Below are 24,751 nucleotides of genomic sequence, written 5' to 3'. Positions count from 1 at the left end.
TAACCAGTCTTCAATTTGTGTTAGTTCTTCTTCTAATTCAGTTATTTGGACATTTAAATTAATGTAATGTTTCTCTGCATGTACATAGAAAGACCAAGCAAGTGTACACATGTACGTTTGGAGGTACTAATGAAAGAAATTCTGCTGACCTAGTAGTTTGCTCAGAAGAGGCAATGCAGAGTAAGCAACATACGTTACTGTAAGGTTCATAGCACTGTCCTGTCATCTCTGTGTTTAGCTGCTGAAGGAAATTAACCTTTAAAGAGGTCCCACTTAAGATCTGTTCTTGATACTGTTCCTTTCAGCTACAACACAAAAGGGAAACATTCAGTCTGTTAGTAAGTCACCAGTAGCTTATCATAAAAGTCAGTTTTCTGACTGTGAGAGAGAGATTGCTGTAACAATTTAAAGGTAAAATATGTTCAAATCAGCAGGCTGATTAATAGTTGAAATTGCTGAATGCCCTGGATTCTAAATCTTAAGAGTCTATTTCTTGAAATCACAACCTACCAGTAGGAAGAATACTGTAAAGGGAACAGACAACTCTAGGTAAAGGAATAAAGAATTTCCTTTCTAGAGCACTTAACTGCCTAACTTTTCCTTCTGGTTTTGAAATAAAAGGTATTTCAGTGATCAGACATAAATATGGACAGTTACAGTATAGTGACATATGTGTTCCAGGGAGGGTTTGTACTATCAGCCAAACTGGACATGCTGTTAAAGGTGCAGCTTCAGGTGCCTTAACTAATGATGTTGCACTGTGCTCCAATTGCATTTCAGAACTACTTCTTGCAGGTTATGTAGCTCCATGCTCAAAGGTGAAATGAATAAAAAGAAAGCATCGGTGAGGTACATGTAGATCCCTTCTCATACACTTCCTCTCTTTCAAAAGAGTTATCTTTCTGTTCATTGAATCTCAGCTTGCCTGTAATCATCATGATGCAAAGAAATGGAATCATTGTGATGCAAAGAAATTGTCTGAGAAGGTATATTGAGAAAACTGAAGAGAGGAGGAGGTTGGCAATACAGGTTAATAGGTAGTTGTGGTATGTTACCTGGATAAGCGGGAGTCTAAGCATTACATGATCTGTATTTAGGTGTATAGAACTTTGTCCTAAATTTTATCCGTGCAGCACATGATTTAGATCTGTTTTTAACATGGAAGGTGCTTCTGATTGCTAAGTCTATACTTAGAAGACATGCTTTTAGTTCAGATTCCACTGTGTATCATAAAACTTTGTGAAAGCAGAAGGTGGTTGCTCACATTGGCTCAGGAGGGATGTTTTTGTTCTTCAAGCTGGTGCTTATGTGCCTATGTGCAGAGTCTTTCAGATAGACATGGCCACAAATTGGAACCCTGAGTGTGTCAGATATGTTCTGGGGTTTGAGTTACCCACCTATTTTGATTTTCCCACTCTCTCTTTCCCGCTCTCTTCCTTTCATAATAATTTTGAAAAAGCATTGTAGTTGTTCATGCAAATAAAACTAGAGTGCAGAAATCTGAAGGCAGATGACCCTCACATACCTGCTTGGCATGACAAAGTTGCATAGCCATTTAAGTCAGCCCATCTGACTTTATAAACTCTAGTGGTGGTGCAGTGACCTGATACTTCTGTTTGATGCAGCAGAAGCTGTGTCTAGCTGAGGTGCCTGCCTATGTCCCTGTCATGCTTGTGGTCTGCTTATGTCCTTCTGCATGTGGAAGCTGAGAGTGTATCAGGTTCTGGCTGTGCTTTCTGAAGTTGTCTGTGAAGGTGGTCTGCAGACCCCACCGGAGAGACCTCATTGCCCTTGGAACACAAGAAACTGCCTGTAAGGAGGGGGAGAAGCAGAGGAGAGGAAAGGGTGCTGTCTACATTGGTTGAGCACTGACGGCCTCATCCAATGTTGAAATAATGAGGTTCATCTCCCTTGCCACTGGCCTCAGGTGGGTCATTTTATTTCAACTCCAGGAGCTGAGCTACAGTTCCAAGCATGTTGCTTGCTGAGGAGGGGCGATTTGGAGTTTAGCAGTGAGTTCTATAAAGGGAAGGAACTGTGATCACTGCCAGGAAGAATTATGGTCCTGACAGATTTGCCAACTGAAGATCACCTCCTGCTATTGAAAATTGTATTTAAGGACCTATCAATGTCACTATGTACCGTGTCCTCACAGCAGCACTGTTCAGAGGACTCTACTCATGCCCTCACCTGCCCTGTCTTTGTAGATTCTAGCAAAACATCATCTCTGAACAGGCTCAATCTACTCTTGAAAAGGCATCCCAGGAACATGCATTACCAGTTTACTCTAGGACTGTCAGTGAGCAAGATATTATCAGTCTCTCCCAGAGCAGCACATCACTCCAGCTTGGCTGTATTATCCCAGTTGGGTCCGGATTTCTCATGAGTTCAGACTGGCGCACTGTCTTGCACGCACCCCAGTAGTGCTGGCCAGATAACCCCTCTCTTCTCTTGTAAGAAATAAAATAGATGTCAAAAAAGCTCCTGCTGTATTTGCAGTTCTTTGGACACAATGACCACCTAGCTGTATTTTCAACCCCTTGCCCAAGTCAGCTAGTAAACTTGTATTAGGCATTCCAGTCCAAAGAAGAAATGGCGTCATTTATATGTATACGTGGCTTAACATGGTGACACTGATGAGATTAAGTCTCTCTTTGACAGTAGGAGGCTGCTCTTAAAGGCCAAGACATTTCATCACAGAGACTCTGTAAGTGGATAACTTGGTGCGACATTTTGCTCTGCCAGGTGGTGGCTGTACTCCCCCCCGCCACTGCCTGTCAAGGCTTGCTCTGCTGCTGCCCTGGTAGCATCTTCCATTGCTTGTGAAATCTGCAAAGCTGAGATGTGGCTATTCCACTTGCATTCATAGAGCATTGTACACTCATGTGAGTCTGAGCCTGATGTTAGATCTGAAAGAGCAGCATTTGAATCCCTGCTTGACTGATGTGATTGGCACTCTTCATTTCCATCATCCTGTGAGCAGGAAAAACACGTCAGTCACCTCCAGTGGGATCCATACTCCCAATGATTGAAGAGAAAAGGATGTATACTGAAGTGGCATTTTTTGTTTGAGATACCGCAGCCATCAAGGATCCTTTCACACATCTTATTTTTCTGCCTTGAGAGAGAAATCCTAAAACAGGATTTATTGGCCAGGAATTAGGGGAAGTGTTTGAGTGTTCCTCTGTCTGTGGGCTCATGGAAGAATGCTGGAGGCATGTAACCCTTGGCCCGTTCATGTATCCCATCTGTGCAACCCCCACAAAGACTGCAGATATCTGTGCTACTGCAGACTGTATGTGAGAAGTCCTTTCCCACTGGTGTAAACTCCTTGGTTTTCTTCTTGCACTGGAAGGATCTCATGTATTGTCAATGGCACTGTCGTCAGCTGAAGAGCACAGATTTGATATGTAGAGGACTCGAGGGTGTAGATAATACAGTCTTTCTGTCAAGTCCTGTTACTGAGGAGAGCAGAGTGTGGCCATTCTTCCTCAGAAGGAAAAAACAAACCGGGGCCAGCTACTGGCCTATCGCCCTCTCAGGTCCACCTACAAGTGTATTACAAAAGCAAAACAGTGTCTAGGTGTAACAAATTTTTACATTTAACAAAATCATGACCTTCAGGGACAACTGAAATTGTCTTAAGGTCTCTCATCCTTACTTTGTTTTGGCATGGTCTAGTGGGGAGATGTGATAATCTGGGAAGAAATGATGTTAAAGCTTAGAAGGAGGTTTAGGGATGGAGTATTTCTTCAAAGTAAACTTAAAAGTACAAAACAGAAAGCAGTCTTTCAAACCACTTTTCTTTGAAGGATCAACATCAAACATGCCACAATTCTTGTTTCTGTGTATTTTATTCAAAATATCTGTTTGTCTGGTCTCTAAATGATGCAGTTGACTTTGAAAAAGGTCAGGTCTTACGATAAGTATATTTTTGGCATTAACTCCCTAAATACCTATTTAATTTTGACAACTTCACAAACTTATATTGCTGTTTTGTCAAGAGTATGTAGACCTGAAAAACTAGTAGACAAGCCTCCCTTTCTGTTCTCTCTCTAGACAAACATAAGTATAATAATTGCATAAAATATGCATATTTATGGCATCGGTAAAATTTTAGTACTGATTTAAAAATCACGGTGGAAAGCAAATATTGTGTTAGCAGCTGAAAACATTTGTGCAATCAGTTTTGGATGTTTCTGTATTTGTTTTTTTCTTTGCTTGGTTGGAATGTCACTCATTAAAATTTGAAAGGTATTTAAAATTACATGACTTACATTAACAGATTAAAATGTTGCAAGGCTTGTTAGGAGTACATTTTACAAGAAGTTTTGAGAAAATTGTTAAGCACAGAATGAAGTGGTATTTCAAGCAGAAAAAAAGGATGTTCATATCAGAATAGAAATTGAATGGAAAAAGCTTTCCAGTTGTTTTTCTTTTTTTACCTCAAATAAAATAAATTGAAATTCAGGGTAAATCACTTAAGAATAGAAACAGAATAGTGGTTGTAAATATTAATGGAAATGAGTGTTGCGTTGGTCTAACTGCTGATGGCAAAAACTTCCAGCCTTTTGTAACTGGGCAAATAATGTTTTATCGATTAAATAATAGGTTGAGCTCTACCTACCAAGCCACAACATTTTTCTTCTCCACTGGTGAATCAGATGAAGAAATAGAACATAAATGCATATATTTAGGGACACTTACATTAGAAGAGCTTAGGAGAAACAATACGGCTGAATGAAGCTGTAGCCTTGTCCTTATTTCATTCCAGTTTTATCAGCTGATCAGTGGAAAGGAGAAGGACAGGAGCAGGATACGGGAAAAATCACTGATGTTTATTTGAAAAAATAAATAACAACCTTCATTGTTTGGAGCTTCAGTGCTGAAATGTTGATATCTGCACAGCAATATGCAAGCTAAGGTTGGAAAATAGAGCAGTTTGTATAGTAAGAATCCAGCTTGTCACATCCTTTGCTACTTTATACATTGATATGTTCATAGGCAAGCTTTATTTGCAAGGAGAATGCTCAGGATCTCACCTGCTTGAAAAAGCTTTAGAAACTTTCTTTATTAGAAGGCTCTTCCTGCACCATGATTTCACTGAACATGATAAAGAAATGGACATTCTCCACCCAAAACTGCCCTGTGTTTTTAACTGTGCTTATTGAGAGGGGAGGGTGCAGATGACATTTTAAAATGGTTACTAGCATGCAAGAAAGACTTGGGGAACTTTTATGTTTTAAATGTGCCTCTCCCATCTTGTTTTTAATCCTTTGTTCTATGAGTGGAATATGATAATATTGCTTCTCACTCTGGGGGCAGATCTTTTTTTCCCTGAATAAATATTAAACAAAAAAAATACTATATTTAGAATTATACATGTGATCACATATATGACATTTTTGTTTGTTTGTTTTATCTTTACCAAAAGATCTCTCTCTGAAGTTACAGCACCAATCCCATTACAGGGGTCCTGTGCCCTTCAACCTCAGAAATTAGTCAGGTCACTGGACTGGACTGGCATAAACTCTGTCCATTCCCATACTTAGCAATCATCAGTTGTTGTCCTTTATCGTATTTTGCCAGAATAGCAAATAGCCTCCCATTTATACATCACTCACAAACTTTGGTGTTCTTAGCTCAAAAGAGCAGTTACCAAACTTATAAATTCCTTGGTTGCATTATTGCTTTATTAAGCTTTATCAATGTCTTCAAGGCTTACATGGTAGGATTATGAAGATTAGTCTTTCTGCCTAGAAATTTCAGTTTGTTAAATCACAAAACCTGGCATGAAGATTCAGCTAGTCAGCTGCTTAATATCTTTATTGTAAAATCCAAGCTACCAAATTCCACTCCTGAGGTGACAGCAGTAGTCGGTGGTATAGTCTGAATACATCTTGTGTAATTTAGAAATTGCCTTGGGAGGATGCTGAATAGAAGCTGTAGAGGTGTTTATTATTTTAGCATAGCAGCTTGTCTGTGTATTACCTATTTTTGGCCAAAACATTGTCTAGTGCCTTATTAGTGGTTTTTTGTTTGTTTCTTTTTGTTTTTACATCTGAAAATAAATGTTTAAGCAATTCTGATTTTTCTTTGTGGAAAACTAGATTCTCAGGATTTACCTGCGCAGTTAGACCCTGAAAGATCAGGCCCAGAAAATTTCAAAACAGTATTTGCTCACACCTTTGTATATTCTATTTACATGTGTCGATGCTTATTATTTTTGCCTTACATGCTAATTTGTATATTGGGAAGAAAAGTAGGGAGCTATTCATAATAATGCAATGTCACATTACTGGCAAGTCTGTATTGGAATTCTGTGTACTGATATGCTAAACAAGTATTGTTTTAATGCTTTTATTACTCTAGAAAGCAACAATGGCAGTCAGACAAACAGAACTTGTTAGCTGTCAAGACCCAAAAGTGATTTTCAGAAATACCACTTTATGGTGCAGTAATTTGTATCATTTTGTTCTTGCTTACTGTATTTGTGTTTGTTGTATTTGATGATCTTATCTTGATCTTATTGATGGAGTAGCAAAAATGATTTAAACCTTTCATTTATGGTAACCATCATACAATTACATTTCTGGGATAAGTTATTCTCAGTTTTCCAGAGAAAAGAAAAGAGGATTAGATTAAATTGTCCATACCTATTTTCTATCGTGTAGGAAGGCTCTTTTTGACAAAGAGGAGAATGAATAAAAGTTATAGTTAGTGTTGAATTGGAGATGTTTTTGTTCTGTTTTTCTAGAAAAGTTTCATCTTGAACATAACACAATGCATTTTAACCATAACGAGATTTTTGACAATATTCTGTAACTCTGCAGAAAGAAATGGAACTATGCTGTGCATGTGTTTATAGCTTATTGAGCTTCACGTCTGTGTTATTTCATAGTAACAAGCATGGGCAGTGGTAGGGCTCTATCTCACGTACATATAACAGTATATATAACTGAACAGTCTATGGCTTTTGTATAAGGCATTTGATAAAATCAAATAAAACTAAATAAAAACTTCCCTTTTGTTTGCAGGAGTGCAAATGAGACTTAAATTCATTTAAGATGGAATATCTAAAACCCAATTACTTCCATATACAGAAAGTTTTATAACAATTCCTCCTGCATATTGCAGTATTCCTGAGAAGGGATTGAAAACCTTGTATATTATGAATATACTTAAAGTTATTTAAAAAAATAAAAAAATGCTTGTCTGCAGAGCTGACCATTCTTTTTACAGTAAGGTCGAAACTCTTAAATCAAGTGGTGGTATTTACCTTTCTAAAACTGTTCCATGCTATGGTTTAACCTAGCCACAGTCTGGATTGGATTTTCTGTAGTGCCCACAGGTTTAAAGGGGAAAAGTTCACTTACGCTGAGTGCTGCAGCTATTGTCCTTAGTCTGTTGCTATAGTTTCTGCTTTTTAATCCCCCCTTGGCCTCAATCCTTCAGCTACATATGCACATTAACTTAACTTAATTACCTCGAGTCGCCTCACTGAAATCTGCGAGTGAGAAGTGCGAACCTGTGCGCGTCTTGGGGTTGGATCTTCTGTCTTCGTTGATCAGCTTCTTCAGGTCAGGATCGACGGCTCGCTAGTAAACCCCCATGTTTGCATAGCTGCTCTTCTAACATAGCCTTCAGCAAAATGATTGCACTTTTAATGTGTTCCTTCTCCTGACTGTCAATAAAATTTAAACAGCCTTAACCATTTCCTACTGAGAAATCGGGGTACGAGCATGTCTTTGGAGCTTCAGTTGCTTCACAGAGCCTTGGTAAAGCTGCTTTTCCATCTCGTACCAGCCTTTCGGCACACCCTGCCTGCACTGGCAGGCCTCTCGGCCGGGAGGGGTTGCAGCAGAAACCTCAGGTCGGCAGCTCTGTACAGAGACAAATCACAATTTTGTCATGGAGGGCAGGAAAGAGAAATGTTTAGTTTTGTGTTAAAGTAATCATCAGAACTGATAGACCCATGCACAGCAATCTACTGACATGTTAGCTGTAAAATCCTTTGGGTGTCATAACACAGAATTGAAGCAATCGCACATGTAGCAGATCTTCACGCTGCTCCCCGTGGTTCTTGGAGGAACGCGGGTTAATTTGCTCTGATCAAATACCCCTCAGGATACTGTACGAATGTGTATGGATATAAATCCCAGAATCCTAAGTGCAAAACACAGCTTTGGATAATTTGCATATATGCATAAAAAGCGATGTTCCTAAAAATGTTCTCATAGTTGCTTGTTCTAATTCTGCTTTTGTGTGTGTGTTGTTGCATTTTCTCCTGTTGAGTAACTTGATGAAGGTTTTAAAAATAGTTCTAAAACTTCCATCCACCAAGACTTTTTTAGTTCTGGAAGATTCCAGAAATCACGGAGAGTTATCTGCTTTGACAGAAATACAGTATCGGTAAACACAGTCCCCTTTTTTGGATAGTGACTGTGCTTCATCATAGTGAAAAAGTGTCTGCTAGGGTTTGATGTGGTATCAGCAGATGTATGGCCGCACCAAAGTTACCTTTTTCTGTTTGGTTAGAAGAAAGGAGATCCATTGCGGATTACTTGCCTAGTCTACTATAAAACCCCAACAGTCAGAACAAGGCATTTCCAGTTTCCCATGATGGGTGTCTGGCGAAGGGAACCAGCAGCGTGTTGATCCACTCCCCAGCCCAAGTGTCCATCTTCTGTCCTACTGCAAGTTTTCTTTGTGGAGCCCGGCCAGTGGCAGGGCCCGGCGGCGCCCCGGCGCTTCTCCCCGCATCCTCCGAGCACTCGGCCCACGTGCACAGGGGAGAGTCGGGAGCAACGTCAAACGGAAGGAGCAGAGTTTAGACGTGAGCAAGTTCAGTTCTACAAGACAATGGAAAATTTTGGAGTGAACCAGAAATCAGTCGAGTTATTATATCAGTGAGTGATGCATTGCCCGAGGTGGCGTAACAAATATTGTTACGAGCGAGCGGTTGTCCTGTTGCAGGCATGATGGCCGAGTTTGAGGAAAGGACTTCCTCTGTTGATCTTCCCCCAGTAACGGAGGGCAAGGCATTTCGAGAGTGCCTGAACTCCTGTTGCCTTACAAAGCGCTGGGAAGCGGAGTCCCTGGTAACTTCCTGTCGTTCAGGGCCTGTATTGCCTAGACTGGTATCATATGCTCCGAGCTCTGTCCTACCTGGTTCTCTCAGTTCAGGAGAAGCTTTTAAAATACCGAATGTTCACTGCAAACCACAGATGTTTTTATTGTTTCCTGTGGCTTTCAGCAAAAAAAATCAATGCAGTTCATATCATGAAAGCAGATCTGTTAGAAAAGTTTGTTTTAATATACTGGGGTATTGGTGCTTGCAGCATGCCTGTGTTGGCCGGGTCGATAAGGTAATAATGATTTAAGTGATGACTGGTTCTGGCTATTTCAATTACCTGGTGATATGGAAAAGAAACTAGTAAGACAAGTTTAGGGAAGCAAGTATTAATATCACTTTGGATGTGCTTTACCACTTTTTTTTCCCAGGGTTATGCAAAGTGTTTATCCCCTAGTGGTGTTTGATTTTACTCGTTTCATTAAGTTCTCAGTGACTGAGAATATCATATGTCTATAATAATTTACAAAATAAAAATGTGGTTTACACTAAATATTTGAAAAGCCTGACAGGATGCACTAAACAACTGTTCTTTTAGATTAGGTAACGTACCATGAGTATGTCTTCATTTATAATTTGCAAATAAAGGAGTTGTAGAAATAGCTAAAGTGAGTGTGTGCCTGTTGCCTGTAAATAGGTTTGTATTATAAGCGTCCTCTTATTTCCTACTGCTGTCAACCATGTAAGCTTGTATGCAGTTTTTGGAAGTTGCTTGGGCACAATGCAGAAATACTGTCCCCAAAACAATGCATTCTGACATATTTAAGCTAAGAGTTACTTTTTTGAATTCTGTAATTGCAGTTTCTGTGAATTATTTTTCTTATTATCAGTCTCTGGTTTGAATCAATAATAGAATTATTTGGTAGAAATAAAGCAAATGATTTACCAGTATTTGGCCGAGCGGGGCGGGGGTGGTGGTGGTGGTGAAGCATTAGTTTCTTGCCAGTGAACTGTTGTAAATTTGCAGATGCTATCTTTTAAAGAATTACTCAATAAACTTTCATTGCATATGGAAAGTAGCCAGGACTGGAATATCCAACTCAGGCTACTTTTAGACTAACCACTGTGGAATTTTCATTAGCTGCCTGAGTGTTTGTTTTTAAAATATTTGGGGTTTTAAACCACTTCTGTGGGTAAAACTGCATGAGTGATCTGGTTAGAGGTTTTTGGATACTCGAGACTATGGTAGGAGAGGATGTGCGATAGTCAGCCTGCCAGTCCTCGCTTTAGTGTTTCTGTTTTCATTTTCTTGGTAGACCCATTTGCAAACTGCTTTTGATTTTTAACCGAAGAAGTCTAAGTATGCGTTGTTTGATGTGAAGAGGGCAAGACTGTGTTTTGCTTTTTTTATAGTACCTGGTTGAGGATAATGGAAAGGTTGGGAATGAGCTCTTATTTATATAATAACCTTAAACCATTAATGCATCTCTTAAGACTGTGATTGACTAAATTTACAGCTATGTGCCTAGCAGAAAGTTTAATAGCATAGATTAACAGGAGAAGATGTATCTGAGTGTTAAAATGAAATTATGTTTGTGTTCTTCCACTCATGTCAGGATCAATATCAAGTTTTTCTGTTCTCATAAAGATCTTCAGTTAACACCCACACTTTTCCAACCACTTCTTTTCTGCTGAGACCACATGGGAAACTTTAGCTGGAAAGGCTGCTTTCTGCAAAAGAATAAGAGGATAAGAAGCAGTTATTATGAAATCTTTAAAAATATGAACATGTCGTATAGAACAGTCCTATACCAGAAAAGAGAGAAATTATAAGGCAAGACCCTATCTAGTCGTTTCTTTTTGTAAACTAGTTATTCTAATTTAAATAAGTCGTGTTTAAATACAGTGAGCTTTGAAATGATATTTTGAAAGAGTTTTGCATGAGAGAGAGTGAGTGAAATTGTAAAGTTACGTTATGAAGATATTTTTGTATTTTTTTCAGTGTTCTCTTTGAATCACAGAAGGAGTCTTGGCTGTTGGGAGAGGAGTATTCTACGTGTTGTGTTTGGGATATGCTCACAGAAAAAAGTAATTTGGGTTTATCTTTTTTTGATGAATAGATAATTTGATTATAAGTATGTTCTGCAAAGAAGTCTGGCTTTAATTCTGGTGCCTGGGAAGTCAGACCGTACCTGGAAGCATGAATGTCTTCTCTTGAAAATGCTGCAGTCGCTGCAAAGGGAGTCTGTAGAGACTCCATGCTAATTAGATTTATTCCTCTGTAACAGGCACTAGGTTTCATTTCTCCAGATTCTGTTAAAATCAAGTGCATCTTTCTAAAAAAAAGGTGAAAAATCTTAAATTTCATTAATGCTTTTTCAATGTGGTGTGAATCTGTAGCATGGTGATGTTCATAGCTGTCTGGAAAATAAGGCTTTTGGGAAATGCGCTTGTGATCTGGCTTTCTAGGATTTGTTCAGTGCTGTGTAGTTAGCTTTTTGTTACCACTGGGAGCATTCAAGCTGCTTGGTTATCTTCACAGGTAGTGGGAGGGCTTCATGCTAATAAAGAATAATAAAATACCTGAAGTCCACACAATGCTCTTCACTTCGTACCCAAACTGACTAGTGACATGTTGGATAACTTCCTTTGAAAGAGAGTGTGGAAAAAGCCTCAAGTAGAAGCTTCTGGATTTTGGGCAGGGGGTGTTCTGCTTGAGAAATTCAGCTTTCTGTTGCTTTCCATCATACTGGGGTGATCCGTCTTTTAACTTCCATGTTGTTGCTTTCCTCATTAGCCTGCTAGCACAGGGCTGCTGGAGCCTTTTCCTCTGGTGGCCTCCCTGCTCTGTTCCAAGTTAGTATCTTGTGTTGCTCTGTTGTTCCTCTGCCGCTGTTGGGCATCCCTGGTCTGCAGGTCTGTCCCCTTCCCCAAGACACTTTGTTTTTTGAGAGCAGTAAGAACAGCTTGTTGAGCAAAAGAGCTCCAAGTGCCACTCATTGGCTTCAATTTCTTTGCTTCCTTCCATGCAAGTGGAAGGCTTGTGTGGACGTGCACACGTGGGTGACTGTCAAAGCCCTCAAACCTGTCCAACCCATCAAAAGCTTAAAAGCACCAGACTTTGAGGACACTCTCAGGGCCACAGAGTATAGCAATATTAGTTCCTGCCTGCTGAGAGCAGGTTTAAACTGGTGCCAACTTCCTAAAAATTCTTGGGATACAAGGAGAAAAGTTACACTACTTTTGATTCTAGTGGTTTCTGGGAGCTATCACATCTTGTATCATCAGAAAATTCCCAGGATTTACAGAGTCCAGTAGTGGGACAAAATATCATAGGATACCTTCCCAGAATGGTGAGCACTTGTACCGAAAAAGATCAGTGCTGTGTGGATGCATTGACACTGGAAAGCAAGTTAATAACCAGCCATTTGAGTGCTGCTGGTGCAGAATAAAGAAATCTGTGTGTTTTCTCCAAGGGGAACACATGTAAGTTAAGCATGTAGTGCTAACTGATTTACATAAAGCTAGCTACTGCTGCACATCGTCTAGCTTATCCTCCAGAATTAATTCATGAAAACACTGCATCTTTTGTTGTTTTCTTTCCTGAGGTTATAGACAAGAATCTTTACCTTTGAAATCTAGCACTAAAAAGAGGTAATGCTTCCTAAATTCATTTTTCTTTACATAATGTGCTGAATATTATAAGACGAAGAGCTTTTAATTGTATGAAATGAGGTTGGCTGTCAAAGAGAGATTATAATAAGTGGTTTCTAGCCAAATTGCAGTTGCTGAGGAGTGATGGATCTCTTGCCAGCACTAAAGAGGCACTCTTCACATTGTATGTCTGCGCACTCCTCGTGGGCAGAATGCAATAATCTTCCTGAATGTAGACATTAGAAATTCCATAGCAGAAATGTAAGTTTTTGTATTAACTGCGTCGCTCCTTTCAGCAGCTGGTGGTGTAACAAGTAGAGCTGGGAGAGTTGAGTGGCATCGTTCCTGCTCTAATGGTTTCCAGTTGTGCCTGTCCTCTTCTGCAGCAACCTTTTTTCCTGGCTTTTTTAACATTACTTTTTAATTAAGAGAGGGAAGAAAAGGGAGTGTGGGTAGAGCATAACATGCTTGCGTCTGTCTGTTCTGGGATCAGTGGCTCCTCTCGGCATGCTTCATGTTATTGTCTTGTGCCGTAGTGATGAATGCAATATTAAAATCTAATCAAATAGTTATTTTTGTTTGCATATAAAATTTAAAAAAAAAACTGATCTCACTGTATGCACCTTACTCTTAAAGACTTTATTAGGATCATGTGTAGAAAGGTAAGTAGGTGGCTTAAGTGCTGGCAGCCTTAAGACCAGGATGAATATATGTAACATTTCTTTTTGCACAGTTTCATGAGGATAGCATCCCAGGTATTACGTATAGAGCAGCTGATAGCAGTGATAAATGATCTGTATTCTGTTAAATAGTATAGAAAAAGGCCTAATATTTTCATGTATAAAACTATTTGGGAGGCAAAACACATTAAAATGTAAATTCAAAGTAGTTGTACCTTTTGGAAGTTTAGTGTCTTTTTTTTATTATTTTTACTACTGATTTAAACTCTAATAAAAACAATTGTTTAAGCCATAGGTGTTCTGCCTCAAATACTTTATTGTATCATGAATTATATAGCATACACTGAAGGAACAATGCCTTGCTGCATATTAACTATTAGTATTATAAATGCAATCCTCCACGTAAAGCAGTTGTGTCTACTTATTTCTGGGACGATACTGCTTATCACTTAAATTTTAAGAAATATGATTCTTACAGGATTCTCAAGGGCAGAGGCAGAAAGAGCAATTTTATCCTTTTTTGAGAATGACATTTAAGAGTTTTTATGGCATTTAAAAATATACAAAGGGGTTTTTTTTTAATCTATAGATAAGCCAGAGCTGGGTTTGAATGTTTAAGATGCTGAAAATAAGGGCATGTTTTACAGCTGTTGTTAACAACAAGAAGATGATAATACTTGTTTCTGCTTGTATCTTGACCATTTGTGAGGAAGTTCTGACAACTATTTCTGTGATTGCAAATTAGATTCAGAATGGCTAAATGATTTTGAGGGCTCTATGGAAATGATGCAATCCAAGAGAAAAATAGAACTGAGAATTCTCAATGTCATCACCAGACGTACAGGACAGGCTGCCTGGTTGTAGAGATGCTATCCCAACGATGAAAAGCCAAATAAAAAAGATAAAATAGTAATACTATTTAATAGTCTTAAGTTTGGAAACTAAGGTTAAAGTTGCCTGTTATGGAGCCAAAGATTGCTTAGACATGAAAAGTATTACCTTTCTGGAAAGTTTATTTGTAGTTAATAGCATTAAAGAGAGGTCTAATTTATATGGAGATTTGTACAGTATTGCAATAAAGGGTCATTGTTTAATTTTGCAGTAGTACATGATGCTGGCTGAAGCAAACTAGGAAATGGGGCAGGGGAAAACACTTTGAGAAGCTCAGTAATATGTTCATAGTTCTTAACAACCCAGTACCTATTTAAGGCATTTAAAATGATTTTGGTAGTGAGTAGCTTAATAAAATGTTAATTTCAGAATGTCTCGATATCCTGAATTAGATATTTAATTCAGTGAAACTAATGTAAGTTTAATTAGTTTATATGCAAATCACCTTTCTTTCAGAGCATTTTGGAGCATACCTGCTTTGTGCGTATGCAAATACATACGTGTTCAAGGAAGTAATTTATATAAACACTTGCCCTGCTCTTTGTATCGTAATGCCCATCTCCAGCCAAAATTAGTTCATTTGTACTTGAAGGCTTGCCTATGGTTAAGTTATGCATGTCACTATACCAAGTTTTCAGGGCAGGAACTGGAGAATGTATAGAAAGAAAACATAATTTTACTGTGTCCAGCCAGCTACTTTTTGATGTTGGTGATTGCTTACTCTTGACAACCATAAGCTCCTCATAAAACGATTAGAGTCTTGCAATGGGCACAACTGCTTTAGAGACGCAGCAAAAGGCTCAGAGAAGAAAGCTGTATTGGGATTCTCTTTGAAGGTTTTGATTAGCTTTAAATACTGTTGTGGCCAGCTGTTCTATTTGAAAATGTGATATAGTAAGCCTAGGAGTCAGTTTCCATTAAATCGATGCAACTTGTATGTAATTATTTTGTTGGCTGATGAGAGCGAACAAATCCCTTTTTACAGCCATGCTCAGTGGCCTGCTAACAATAACTTATCTCAAAAGCGATATTGTAACATAATTAACATAATTGAAAAGCATATATGGAAGAAGGAAATGTTCTTTCTTCCAGGTAGAAAGGGTATTTTATTGGATAGGCAAAGAAAGCTGCAGAAGAAAAATAGAGTGAATTGAGGTGAAAACTGCAATTTCACGATTTGAAATAGGATATGAGGGCTGAAGGTTGAATGAATCTAGAACAGTCTTGGAAGACTTGTATGAAACATGAAAGAATTTGTGTGTGTGCATGTGTGTGTGTGCATGTGTGTACGTAGAATAGAGGAGAATCCTTAAGTGCATGGAGGTTGGTAAGTTCAAATACAGTTGCGTAACAGGATGAGGAGAGTTAAATCTCTTTCTTTTAAAATTGTCTTTAGGCATACTAGTGACATTGTATACCTTTATAATTGGAAGAAATCACTGTTATTTTGTTACTTCCTGAAAGAACTAACGGGTATCTGGATGTACAAATGCCCAGTCACGTGAGCTTACACTGTATTTCTGCATGGAAATGCTAATATCTGATACTAGCAGGTGACATTAGCATTTAAAGAAAACAAAAGACTAAGCTCAGACTAAACAACAAAAAAAATCATTTCTTTTCACAGCTATCTGTGCTAGATAGCTGGCTGGTCTGAATTCCTAGGGTCCTTGTGCAGTTTGTCAAGATAGAATTATATGCCAAGAAAACCTACTTGTCTAGCTCCTTTTTCTTTACTCCTGTAGTTGACATGGGATGCTGGATTTTCCTTCAGACTAGATTATTGCTGGTGCAGAAGAGTTCTCTGCTGTCCCTAAAGCCTAACCTTCCCCAGGTGCCCCCAGGACCAGTATACCCTGTTGTCTTGGGGAATGCATGCAAGCCCTTATTTAGTGGTACATGAGTTGCTTCCTCTGGACTTAATCTGAACTTAATAAATTGACCTGCTTTCTATCCCAATACAGAATGGGGGCAGCAGACAACATTTACAAAGGCCGAAGTACCTTTATGGAGGAACTGACAGATACTGCTGAGATAATAAGAAAAGCAACCTCAAGATCACTAGTAATTTTGGATGAACTGGGAAGAGGAACTAGCACTCATGATGGAATTGCTATAGCTTATGCTACGCTTGAACATTTTATTAGAGATGTAAGTATTAAGTCTAACACATGCTCATAAATGCGTTCTTAGCCTGTATTGTGGTACGTTGACTTTGATGTGGGGTAGGTTTCCTTTCTGCAGAGATGTGACATGTCTGAACTAAGAGTGAAGAACTGTGGAGAAAGGTTACCAGTGTTATGCTGGTGTGTTTAAAAAACTAAAAACTAGACCCTCATATGTGTCTGTCTCATTGTAGGTGGAATCACTGACACTGTTTGTCACTCACTATCCCTCCATTTGTGAGCTAGAAAAGGTGTATCCAGAAAAAGTTGGCAATTACCACATGGCTTTCTTGGTGAATGAGGAGGAAAGTGGTGAACAAAAAGGTACAGTATAAATGCATCTGAGATTCTGGCACTGTAGGTATAGGCAGAAGATGTAAAACTGGCATGGTACTTTAAAGCTGAATATAAAAATGATAAAGCTACGCTTACTAGAATTGCAGCCTATATTTCATGTTTGGGGGGGGCTTCAAAACTGAACATCCACTTCTCTTTCACAATGTAAGAATGACTGAGCTGGTGTAGATCAAAGATTCACTCAGCCCAATATCCTTTTCACAGTAGCCAAATACTTAGGATTAGGGAGGAGTATAAAAATACATCAAACATATAGTGACTCTTTCTCTAAAAGATTTCATTGTCTCCAAACACTTGCTGTTCAGGAGGCCTCAATACCCAGATGGGATTTCTGCTTTTTAATAATCTTCAATGGATTTCTCTTCCATGAGGTTGTTAGGTTTCCCTGTGAATACATGTACACTTCCAGCATCTTCATCATATTGTCTCAAGGAGCTCCAAAATTTAGTTCTGCATTGTGCGAAGAACCACCTCCTTTTGTCTGTTTTGAAACAGCACCCACCTTCATTTGATAGTCCCAGTTCTTGAATCAGAAGAGGCAGAAAACTAATCCCTGTTCATCCTTTCCATGCCATAACCTAATTTTGTAGAGTGCTTATCATCTTCACACATTCAGATAAGCAATATGCTCATAAACTTCATATGGAGGTTTGGTGAAGGGAGAGTTGGCTTTTGTGTTCCGTTTAATTTTAGAAGCAGGAATCCCTGAAATGTGTGTTAACTTTGAGCACTGGTGGCTTAATGTAATGTTGTGTTTAGGTGACCACTGTCTAGCCATATTGATGCCTGCCTGAACATCTGCCTGTCCTTTTGACACAGAATTCAGTGATTGAATTGTTGATCTCATCAGATACTGAAATGTCATAGAGATGAGAATGTTCTTCTATATTTGTTCTTCCTCAGATATTGTCTCCATGAAACCCTATACTTTTGTGTTTCAATGTGCTGTATCAGCACTTTCAATGTTAGTTGGCCTGAACCTTCAGGCCACATGCAGTCTTTGCTCTTTTGCTCTGGCAAGCACAATGGACATGGTCCTTTCAGCGTTGTACCACAGCCCGGGAGCAACAACGTTATCTGTGTTTCTTACTTTGCCTGTATTGTTATCTCCTGCGTCTGTCGTCTTAACATTTGAATCATTTTAATTAACATGAATTTTATGGTGTGCTTTTTCCAAACTTTGGCTTAAATCATTTGGACGAAGTTAACTTCAGTCATTGGCATTTATGGAGATCTCTATTGTTTCCCAAAAAACTGCATTTTTTAAAGACGGGACAGAAGAATGAATGGCAGTGAATGAGGCCAGAGTTGTCCGCTGTCAACAAAAATCCTGGGTAGTGGAGGATATAACAAAAATGTCTAAATAGGAAGAAGAAGGAGTCATCACATTTATAATGACAGCTCTTGTGTTACAGCTCTTACATTTATAATAACAGCTCTCCGTCTCATTGTCATGGAAAAGAAAAAGAAGGCAGGTTCCATAACTGAAGATTCACCATCCTCACCTTTGTTTTTCCTAAGCATTTTCTATTTCCTGACAGCCAGAAGCTTTTTGTTTTGCTATAGTTAAAGGCTTCTTAATTACAGGAATGCTGATGCCTCCTTTATTCTGTAATTGCTGGGCAGACATGAGATGCAGTACCCCAGTTAGAGCAGAAATAATCAATTTGGCATATAAAGACTCTAAGCTGTGAACAGCCTTGTCAGCCTCAGCGATAAGAACCCGAGTATATAGCTTTTGCGCGTGCATGCACGCACAGACTCTTGTGTAGTAAGACACCAGGTAAAACTACAGTAAAGCATTTTATCAGTCTGACAATACGTAGGTAAAATGTGTGGAGTCAAGGAAATGTTTTTCTAATTTTATATTTCTTCAATGGAATTAATCGTATGGGAACTATGAATGATAATGAGACCACAGTCTCAGTCATTTCAGTGTTCAGACCATTACATTTTATTAATATAATAGTTTTTTTTGTTTGTTTTATTCTTCAGGATCTGAAGATGAAGAGAATCCTGAATTTATCACTTTTCTTTATCAAATAACTAAAGGAGTCAGCGCAAGGAGTTATGGGCTAAATGTTGCCAAACTGGCAGATGTTCCTGAAGAAATCTTGAAGAAGGCAGCTCACAAATCAAAGGAGTTGGAGGAATTAGTGAATACGAAAAGGTCAGAACAATTGCCATTTTCTTTTTTCTATGAAACTTGCAGATGTGAATGGAGGAGCATTTCACACTGGGCGTTTAAAAAAAGAAAAAAACAACAGTAAGAGCTGCTTCAGATATCCTTCAGCACTTTAGGGAAGAGAAAATGAAACAATCTTCAAAAAATATTTAAGAAATTTTGCAATACATTTCAATGAAAGTTTTAGATTAAATTATTGAAATAATTTTGTATAACTGTATCATCTAATGCTTATTGTTATTCTTACCAGCAATATTAAAAATATTAATAGGTTTAATTTAGAAAGGGTATTATTTGCTTTGGAATTTGAAATTGTATTTGCAGACTGTAGTGTACAGGGGAATGCTGATAATGTTGCTTCTGGTTTAACTTTAAATATTTATAGCAGATTTTGGTTGCCCCGCACACACAAAATTTTACTGGAAGTCTGGGGATTTTAATACTTTTCTGATAACCAGTTTTCATTTAGGATCCTATATACCTTAAATAACAGACTCATAATGAAAATTCCCTTGTGTATCAAATAACATCACTTTTATACGTCCTGTAACATTATGTACACAATTTAGATGTAAAAAGCTTAGTACTCTTATGCATTTCCACTGAATTTTTTATTGCTGTTATTTTTAGTGATAGCTCTGAATCTGTAAAATTCAAGTAGCTCTTTAGGAATATAGTAAAGCAAGACCTTTCTTGCCTGATGGCCACAAATAATCCTAGCAGAAGTATTGTGTAAGAGAAGATTTTAAATACTAATTATTTGTAGGTGCAAACAGTTCATTTGAAGTGTAACAGTGTATAGAGCTTAAAGCCAGTTTTTATCTCTTTAAGAAAGGAAAACCAGAAGACTATATTGAAGATACATGACAGTTTATGGAAAATAACATAGACATTTATGTTCCTTAGAAATAATGATCCATAATTTACAAAAGTAAAACAACAAATTATTAGCAATGTCTTAACTGTTGTTGTAAGATACATGGGGCTCTGAAAATAAGAGAAAGTTATTCTCTAGAAAGGTGACAATATGAACTGGAAAGCCGGAGTTTTTGTGTAATCAAAATGTGAAATAATAAAATATGTCCATTTGGTTTATCTTCCTTTGATCTGACAAAACCGTGTTAGGATATTGCTTGGCTACGGCACAAATAGAGTTCTAGAATGCATCCATTGCTAAAAAGAGAGTTTATTGCATACAAAACCTATATGCAATAAATATAGTACATGATCATGGAATTAGAAGACTGTTTTGCAGTGCACACAGAGGGGTAGAGCTCGGGCTGACTGAGTAATTTTACCTGTGGGATTTGTGCATTTTTCAGCTTTTGAATATGTAAGCGACCATCTGTATTTTAGCTTTTGCTGTGTAGTGTGCTTGTAATTGTAAAGTGAAAGAACAAATATTTAATCTACAACAGCGATGAGTCAGGATTCAGGACTTACCACAAAGCTCTACATCCCCAGTACCTAACAGGCTGCGGATGCCTGGGCTGTGGGAGCGCTGCACCTGGGAGGAGGTTGTCTGGGAGCCTCCTGGGCAAGCTCGTCCCTGCGGGCGGCTGCTGAACGGGGCTCGCGGCCCTTTCCGCCGGGAGAAGGGCAACGCCGCTCGGGAGGGGAGACCCTTCGTTCTGGCAGCGGTCGGCACTTTGGCAGGATGCGGATAGCTGCGAAGCTGCAGCCTCGCCTGCCGCACCAGCCTCCCCGTTTGGAGCGTGTGCCCCTTGCACCTGCCCCTTTAGCACGAGGCCGGGCTGCTGGGGGGTCAGGACAGCGGCACCGACTGCACAGGAGCTGCGATCCTGTGCGTTATGTCACTGTGCCAGGTCAGTCCTTCACTGTAAATCTCTTGCCTGCACTTTGTAGCTACCTTCACGCATCTAGATAAGAACCTGGAGCTTGAGTCCGTGAAAAATTTTGAAATATCAGATGTGCCTGATGACTTCACAGTGCATAAATTTTTCTATTACCTAATTTTTAATTCTTCCGGTTCTTCTGTGCAGCTCATGATAAAAAATATTCTCTCTCATATATTCCTCAAATTTCCTTTTATTGCCAGAGTGTGATCTAAATATGAAAGTATTTTTCCGTAGCTCTTACTCAAAAGAGGCATTAACCAATTTTAAAATGCATATGAGCTTTGTTGTGGTGTGTCTGTGGTAATGAATAAAAATTATCCAAAAAAATGTTGATATGTTTTTATTAATCTGCAGTTTTATTTTGTATTTTGCTGTGTTTTAAGGACAAAATTGTTGTTAGGCTGACTAGTATATTGCAATAATGTTATTGTCTCACAACATTTTACAATTGCATGTTTTATTAAAGAAGAAAAGCCTTCTGGGCTGATAAAAATATTTCTTAAATAAGAGAGTACAAAATGTGTAATTTACCATTGAGCCTGAACAGTGAGCATCTAGCCTGCACAGGCAAGGTCAAGTCCCACAGACAAAAATTCCTTCCTCACCACGGGAACTTAATGGCTTCCTGTCCAGAAATACAGACATGATCTTGGGAACCAAACTCAGACCTGTACCTAGCAGTATACTGGGCTGTCATGATACCCACAGGCCAGCTACCTTGTCATTTTTTTTAATCATTTCCATATTAAGAATATCCACTGGGTAATTCCATCCAGTCTTGACATCTTTTCTCATCAGGAATGTTGGCTTAACCCATTTGAAATGTCTTGTTATTTATTACAACTCTTATCAGTCTTTCTTAAACCTAAACATATTAAAAAGAACATAGGAAGCATGTGTGTATGAACTGATCTTGAAAATGCAATTTCCCTTCATTCTCTTACGGATTCTACAAGTGCAAGTTCATAGGAACTGGATGCTGAACATCTATCTGTACACACTACAATACTGTTTATTCGCTTCCTTGTTTTACTTCTGCTCAGTCTTTTGTTTCGTTTTGTTGATGCTTCTGGTACTATAGGTTATTTGTAAAATTACATTGTTGACTATCCTAGAGCTGTAATACATATAGAAGAAAATGTTAACTGATTGTTTACTGTATTTATGGCTCACATAATGCTTTGAGCTATGCATACTGCTATTTTTGACTGTGTATAAGATTCTGCAAATGACTGTAGGACTTTCAAGGTTTGATGCGTTTAAATTACAAAACTGTCCTTGTTTTGATTTTTTTCAGAAAAAAGCTAAAGTCTTTTGCTGAAGTATGGAAGATAAATGATTCTCAGGAACTACAGAAATGGATAAGTGGGTCTGAACCTGAAGATGAAAGAAAGGACAATTTTTAATCCTCCAAATCCTGCTTAAAAATGGAAGATAGTGGAAATGTAATATGTAGGTCTGGGAGTAATATATTTATCAGAGTTAAGTTCTAGATGTATTGAGTTGACTTTTCTGCCTTTTGAGAGATAAGAGCATTGTGATATGAAGCCTAGCATCCACTTCCTGATCATATGTAATTTTGTCCTTCCACATTACTTTTCCAAAGTGTTTTCCACTCTTTTGCTTAATTGCAAAACGTCTGTTGACATTGGATTAAGTTTATAACATGTTTCAGAAACATGAAAATTATGTTGCTAAATTATTAGATAATACTTTTATTAATAAAATATCATCTTTTAACTTTATTGTACTTTGATTTCTAAAGAAACATTTCTCTGCCTTGGGAAAAATGTAGCTGAGTCTTCACTGACTATCTACGTTATACTGCTGTGCAACCTACAAGAGTGAATATCATAAAGAGACATTATTTTTTGTTCTAGTATTAATGCATTTTAAAATTCTCTGTTTTGGTAGAGCACCTGCTAAATTTAATATACAGAGAAAATTTAGGAAAGTGAGGATTGTGTGGCTGGATAAGAGAATCTCTGCTCTACTCATGAGATTAATGGTGGTGCAACTAGTAGTTTTTAAAGCAGGAGCAGAAAATGTGTGTAGACTGGCTTTCCTCTTCCTTTTCCTTCTTCAGTCTCATAAATGCCTGCTTCCTTTTCAGCTTCAGCTCTACTCCAGATTTTGGTCCTCTCTTGCAGAGTCTGGAGAAAGACTTACTCTAAGTCATGTTAGAATAAGGTAACATCAGGTAAAACAGGCGACTCATCAATTCAAACTATGCAATTGGTAATCCCCAAAGCTCTGCCAAGTGCAGAGTAAACCTGGAAAAGAGAGAGAGATGTATTTTTTAATTTTTTACTTGCAGTGATCAAGTTCAAATTTCAAATGGGAATGTGATTTCCAAATCAGTGTTCCTTTATAGAAGTAAGTGGAATATCTTGCTAAGAAAAAGAACAGTGATGTTCAAATACTTGAACCGTAGCAAGATTGTTTGTTATAATTTAAAAATACTTTATTGTATGGTAAGAATTTCAGTGAAATAAAATACCTTGGTTTTTTGCTCTAATGAAAATAATAAAATTGGGTTTTGTCATCTTCGAGACAGCTGAACCTTTCTGATTGTTTTGTTTCAGTAAATATGGGGGGGGGGGGTTTGTTAAGTAATGCATGTCAGATGAATATGAAATGATAACATGGTACAAGTGATTGATCTAATCTTTCCAATGTAAAGAACTCTTGAGCAAAAAATTACATACTTTTTTACCTGTCATAAACAATTGCTAACCTTCACCAAAGATTTTTGTCAAAATTCCCCTTCAGATTGCAGAGCATCCTTTAAACAAATAGTTTGTCTGCCACTCAAAATAGCAGCCATCAAAATGAGAATTTCCTTTGAGTCTGCAGTATATTTATCTAAGCTGGAAGAGCTGAAGAAGAAAACTAGTCTTTTGAAGTGTGAAATAGATATGTGTTTGTCCATGCAATACGTTGCGAAGCACAGTGAATGTAATTCTCCATTATTGATGCACACAGACCCAGTGCATTTGATCTGAAGACCTCTTACCATGACCTTCAAAGAGACTAAATGAACCAGCACTAAATTCCCATACGTGCTAAATATGCTCCCAGAAAGACTCGCTTTGCCCTCAAGGGAGCATTTAGACTGCTTTGATGAGAAAAAACACCTGGATGCGCTGGGGGGGGGGGGGGGAATGCAAGTAAGAAAGGGGAGGTGGATGAGGTATTACTGACCTGCTCATGCCACTGAGTGCAAAGCAGTTAGAGCAAGCTTTTCTCTTAATGCCTGTGATAGTATTGGAAATGACTTTTGATTTTAGCCCTGTTCAGTTCAAGAAGGGAGGTTCTCTTGCTATCCGAATAAGGTGATCACACTAAGATTACTTGTAGATATGCAAGCCACGGTTTTATTCACTGCTTATTATTAGCATTCCTAGCAGGTAGGTAAAAGCTTGAATGGCCATTTGGGAATGTTCTGTGGGGAGATGCACTCTATTAGTTAGAGAGATGTTTTTACTGCTGCTTTTAGGATGAGCCTGTGATGTGCCACATGGTACAGTGCAGCTCATTGTGCCGCTGGAGTGGAAGAGCGGAGCTCGTTGCCGAGCGGGGCCCTGTGCATGGGCAACCATCCGGGGCTGAGACGAGCTAAGAGCTCGCTTGGGTACGTTTGCAGAGCGCTAGGTTAGACACAGTCTAGACAGGCAACTGGATGGATGTTCCTTGGCCCTTGGTAGCTTACAGTACAAAGAGGATATAAAGAAACAGCAGCTGGAAAACAGAAAGGCATTCATTTTGTGGGAGGTTTTTGTTCTGTTCTTTTGCTGTGATGAGTTGGGACTTCTTTGACTGTCTGCAGGAGCCTTTCTAAAAGACAGAAAGAAGAGAAAGTGGTATCCTGTGGGTAGCCAAAAGCC

General features: G+C 38.5%; 1 protein-coding gene across 1 annotated transcript in view; it reads left to right on the top strand.

The window, feature by feature from the left end:
• The window catches only part of LOC135324950 (DNA mismatch repair protein Msh3-like), a 118,829-nt gene extending 95,413 nt beyond the window's left edge, over positions 1-23,416 (top strand). Inside the window, exons 21-24 of the mRNA XM_064502133.1 lie at positions 16,263-16,449; positions 16,658-16,787; positions 18,816-18,990; positions 22,162-23,416. Of these exons, the coding sequence (XP_064358203.1) occupies positions 16,263-16,449; positions 16,658-16,787; positions 18,816-18,990; positions 22,162-22,270 (601 nt within the window). The 3' untranslated portion in view covers positions 22,271-23,416. The remainder of the gene's footprint in view (positions 1-16,262; positions 16,450-16,657; positions 16,788-18,815; positions 18,991-22,161) is intronic.
• The last annotated feature ends 1,335 nt before the right edge of the window (positions 23,417-24,751 follow it).

Source organism: Dromaius novaehollandiae, chromosome Z (assembly GCF_036370855.1).
Source record: "Dromaius novaehollandiae isolate bDroNov1 chromosome Z, bDroNov1.hap1, whole genome shotgun sequence".
In the NCBI taxonomy this organism is placed as follows: domain Eukaryota; kingdom Metazoa; phylum Chordata; class Aves; order Casuariiformes; family Dromaiidae; genus Dromaius; species Dromaius novaehollandiae.
The sequence above is the reverse complement of the archived record's forward strand: the minus strand, read 5'-3'. Positions and strand labels throughout refer to the sequence as shown.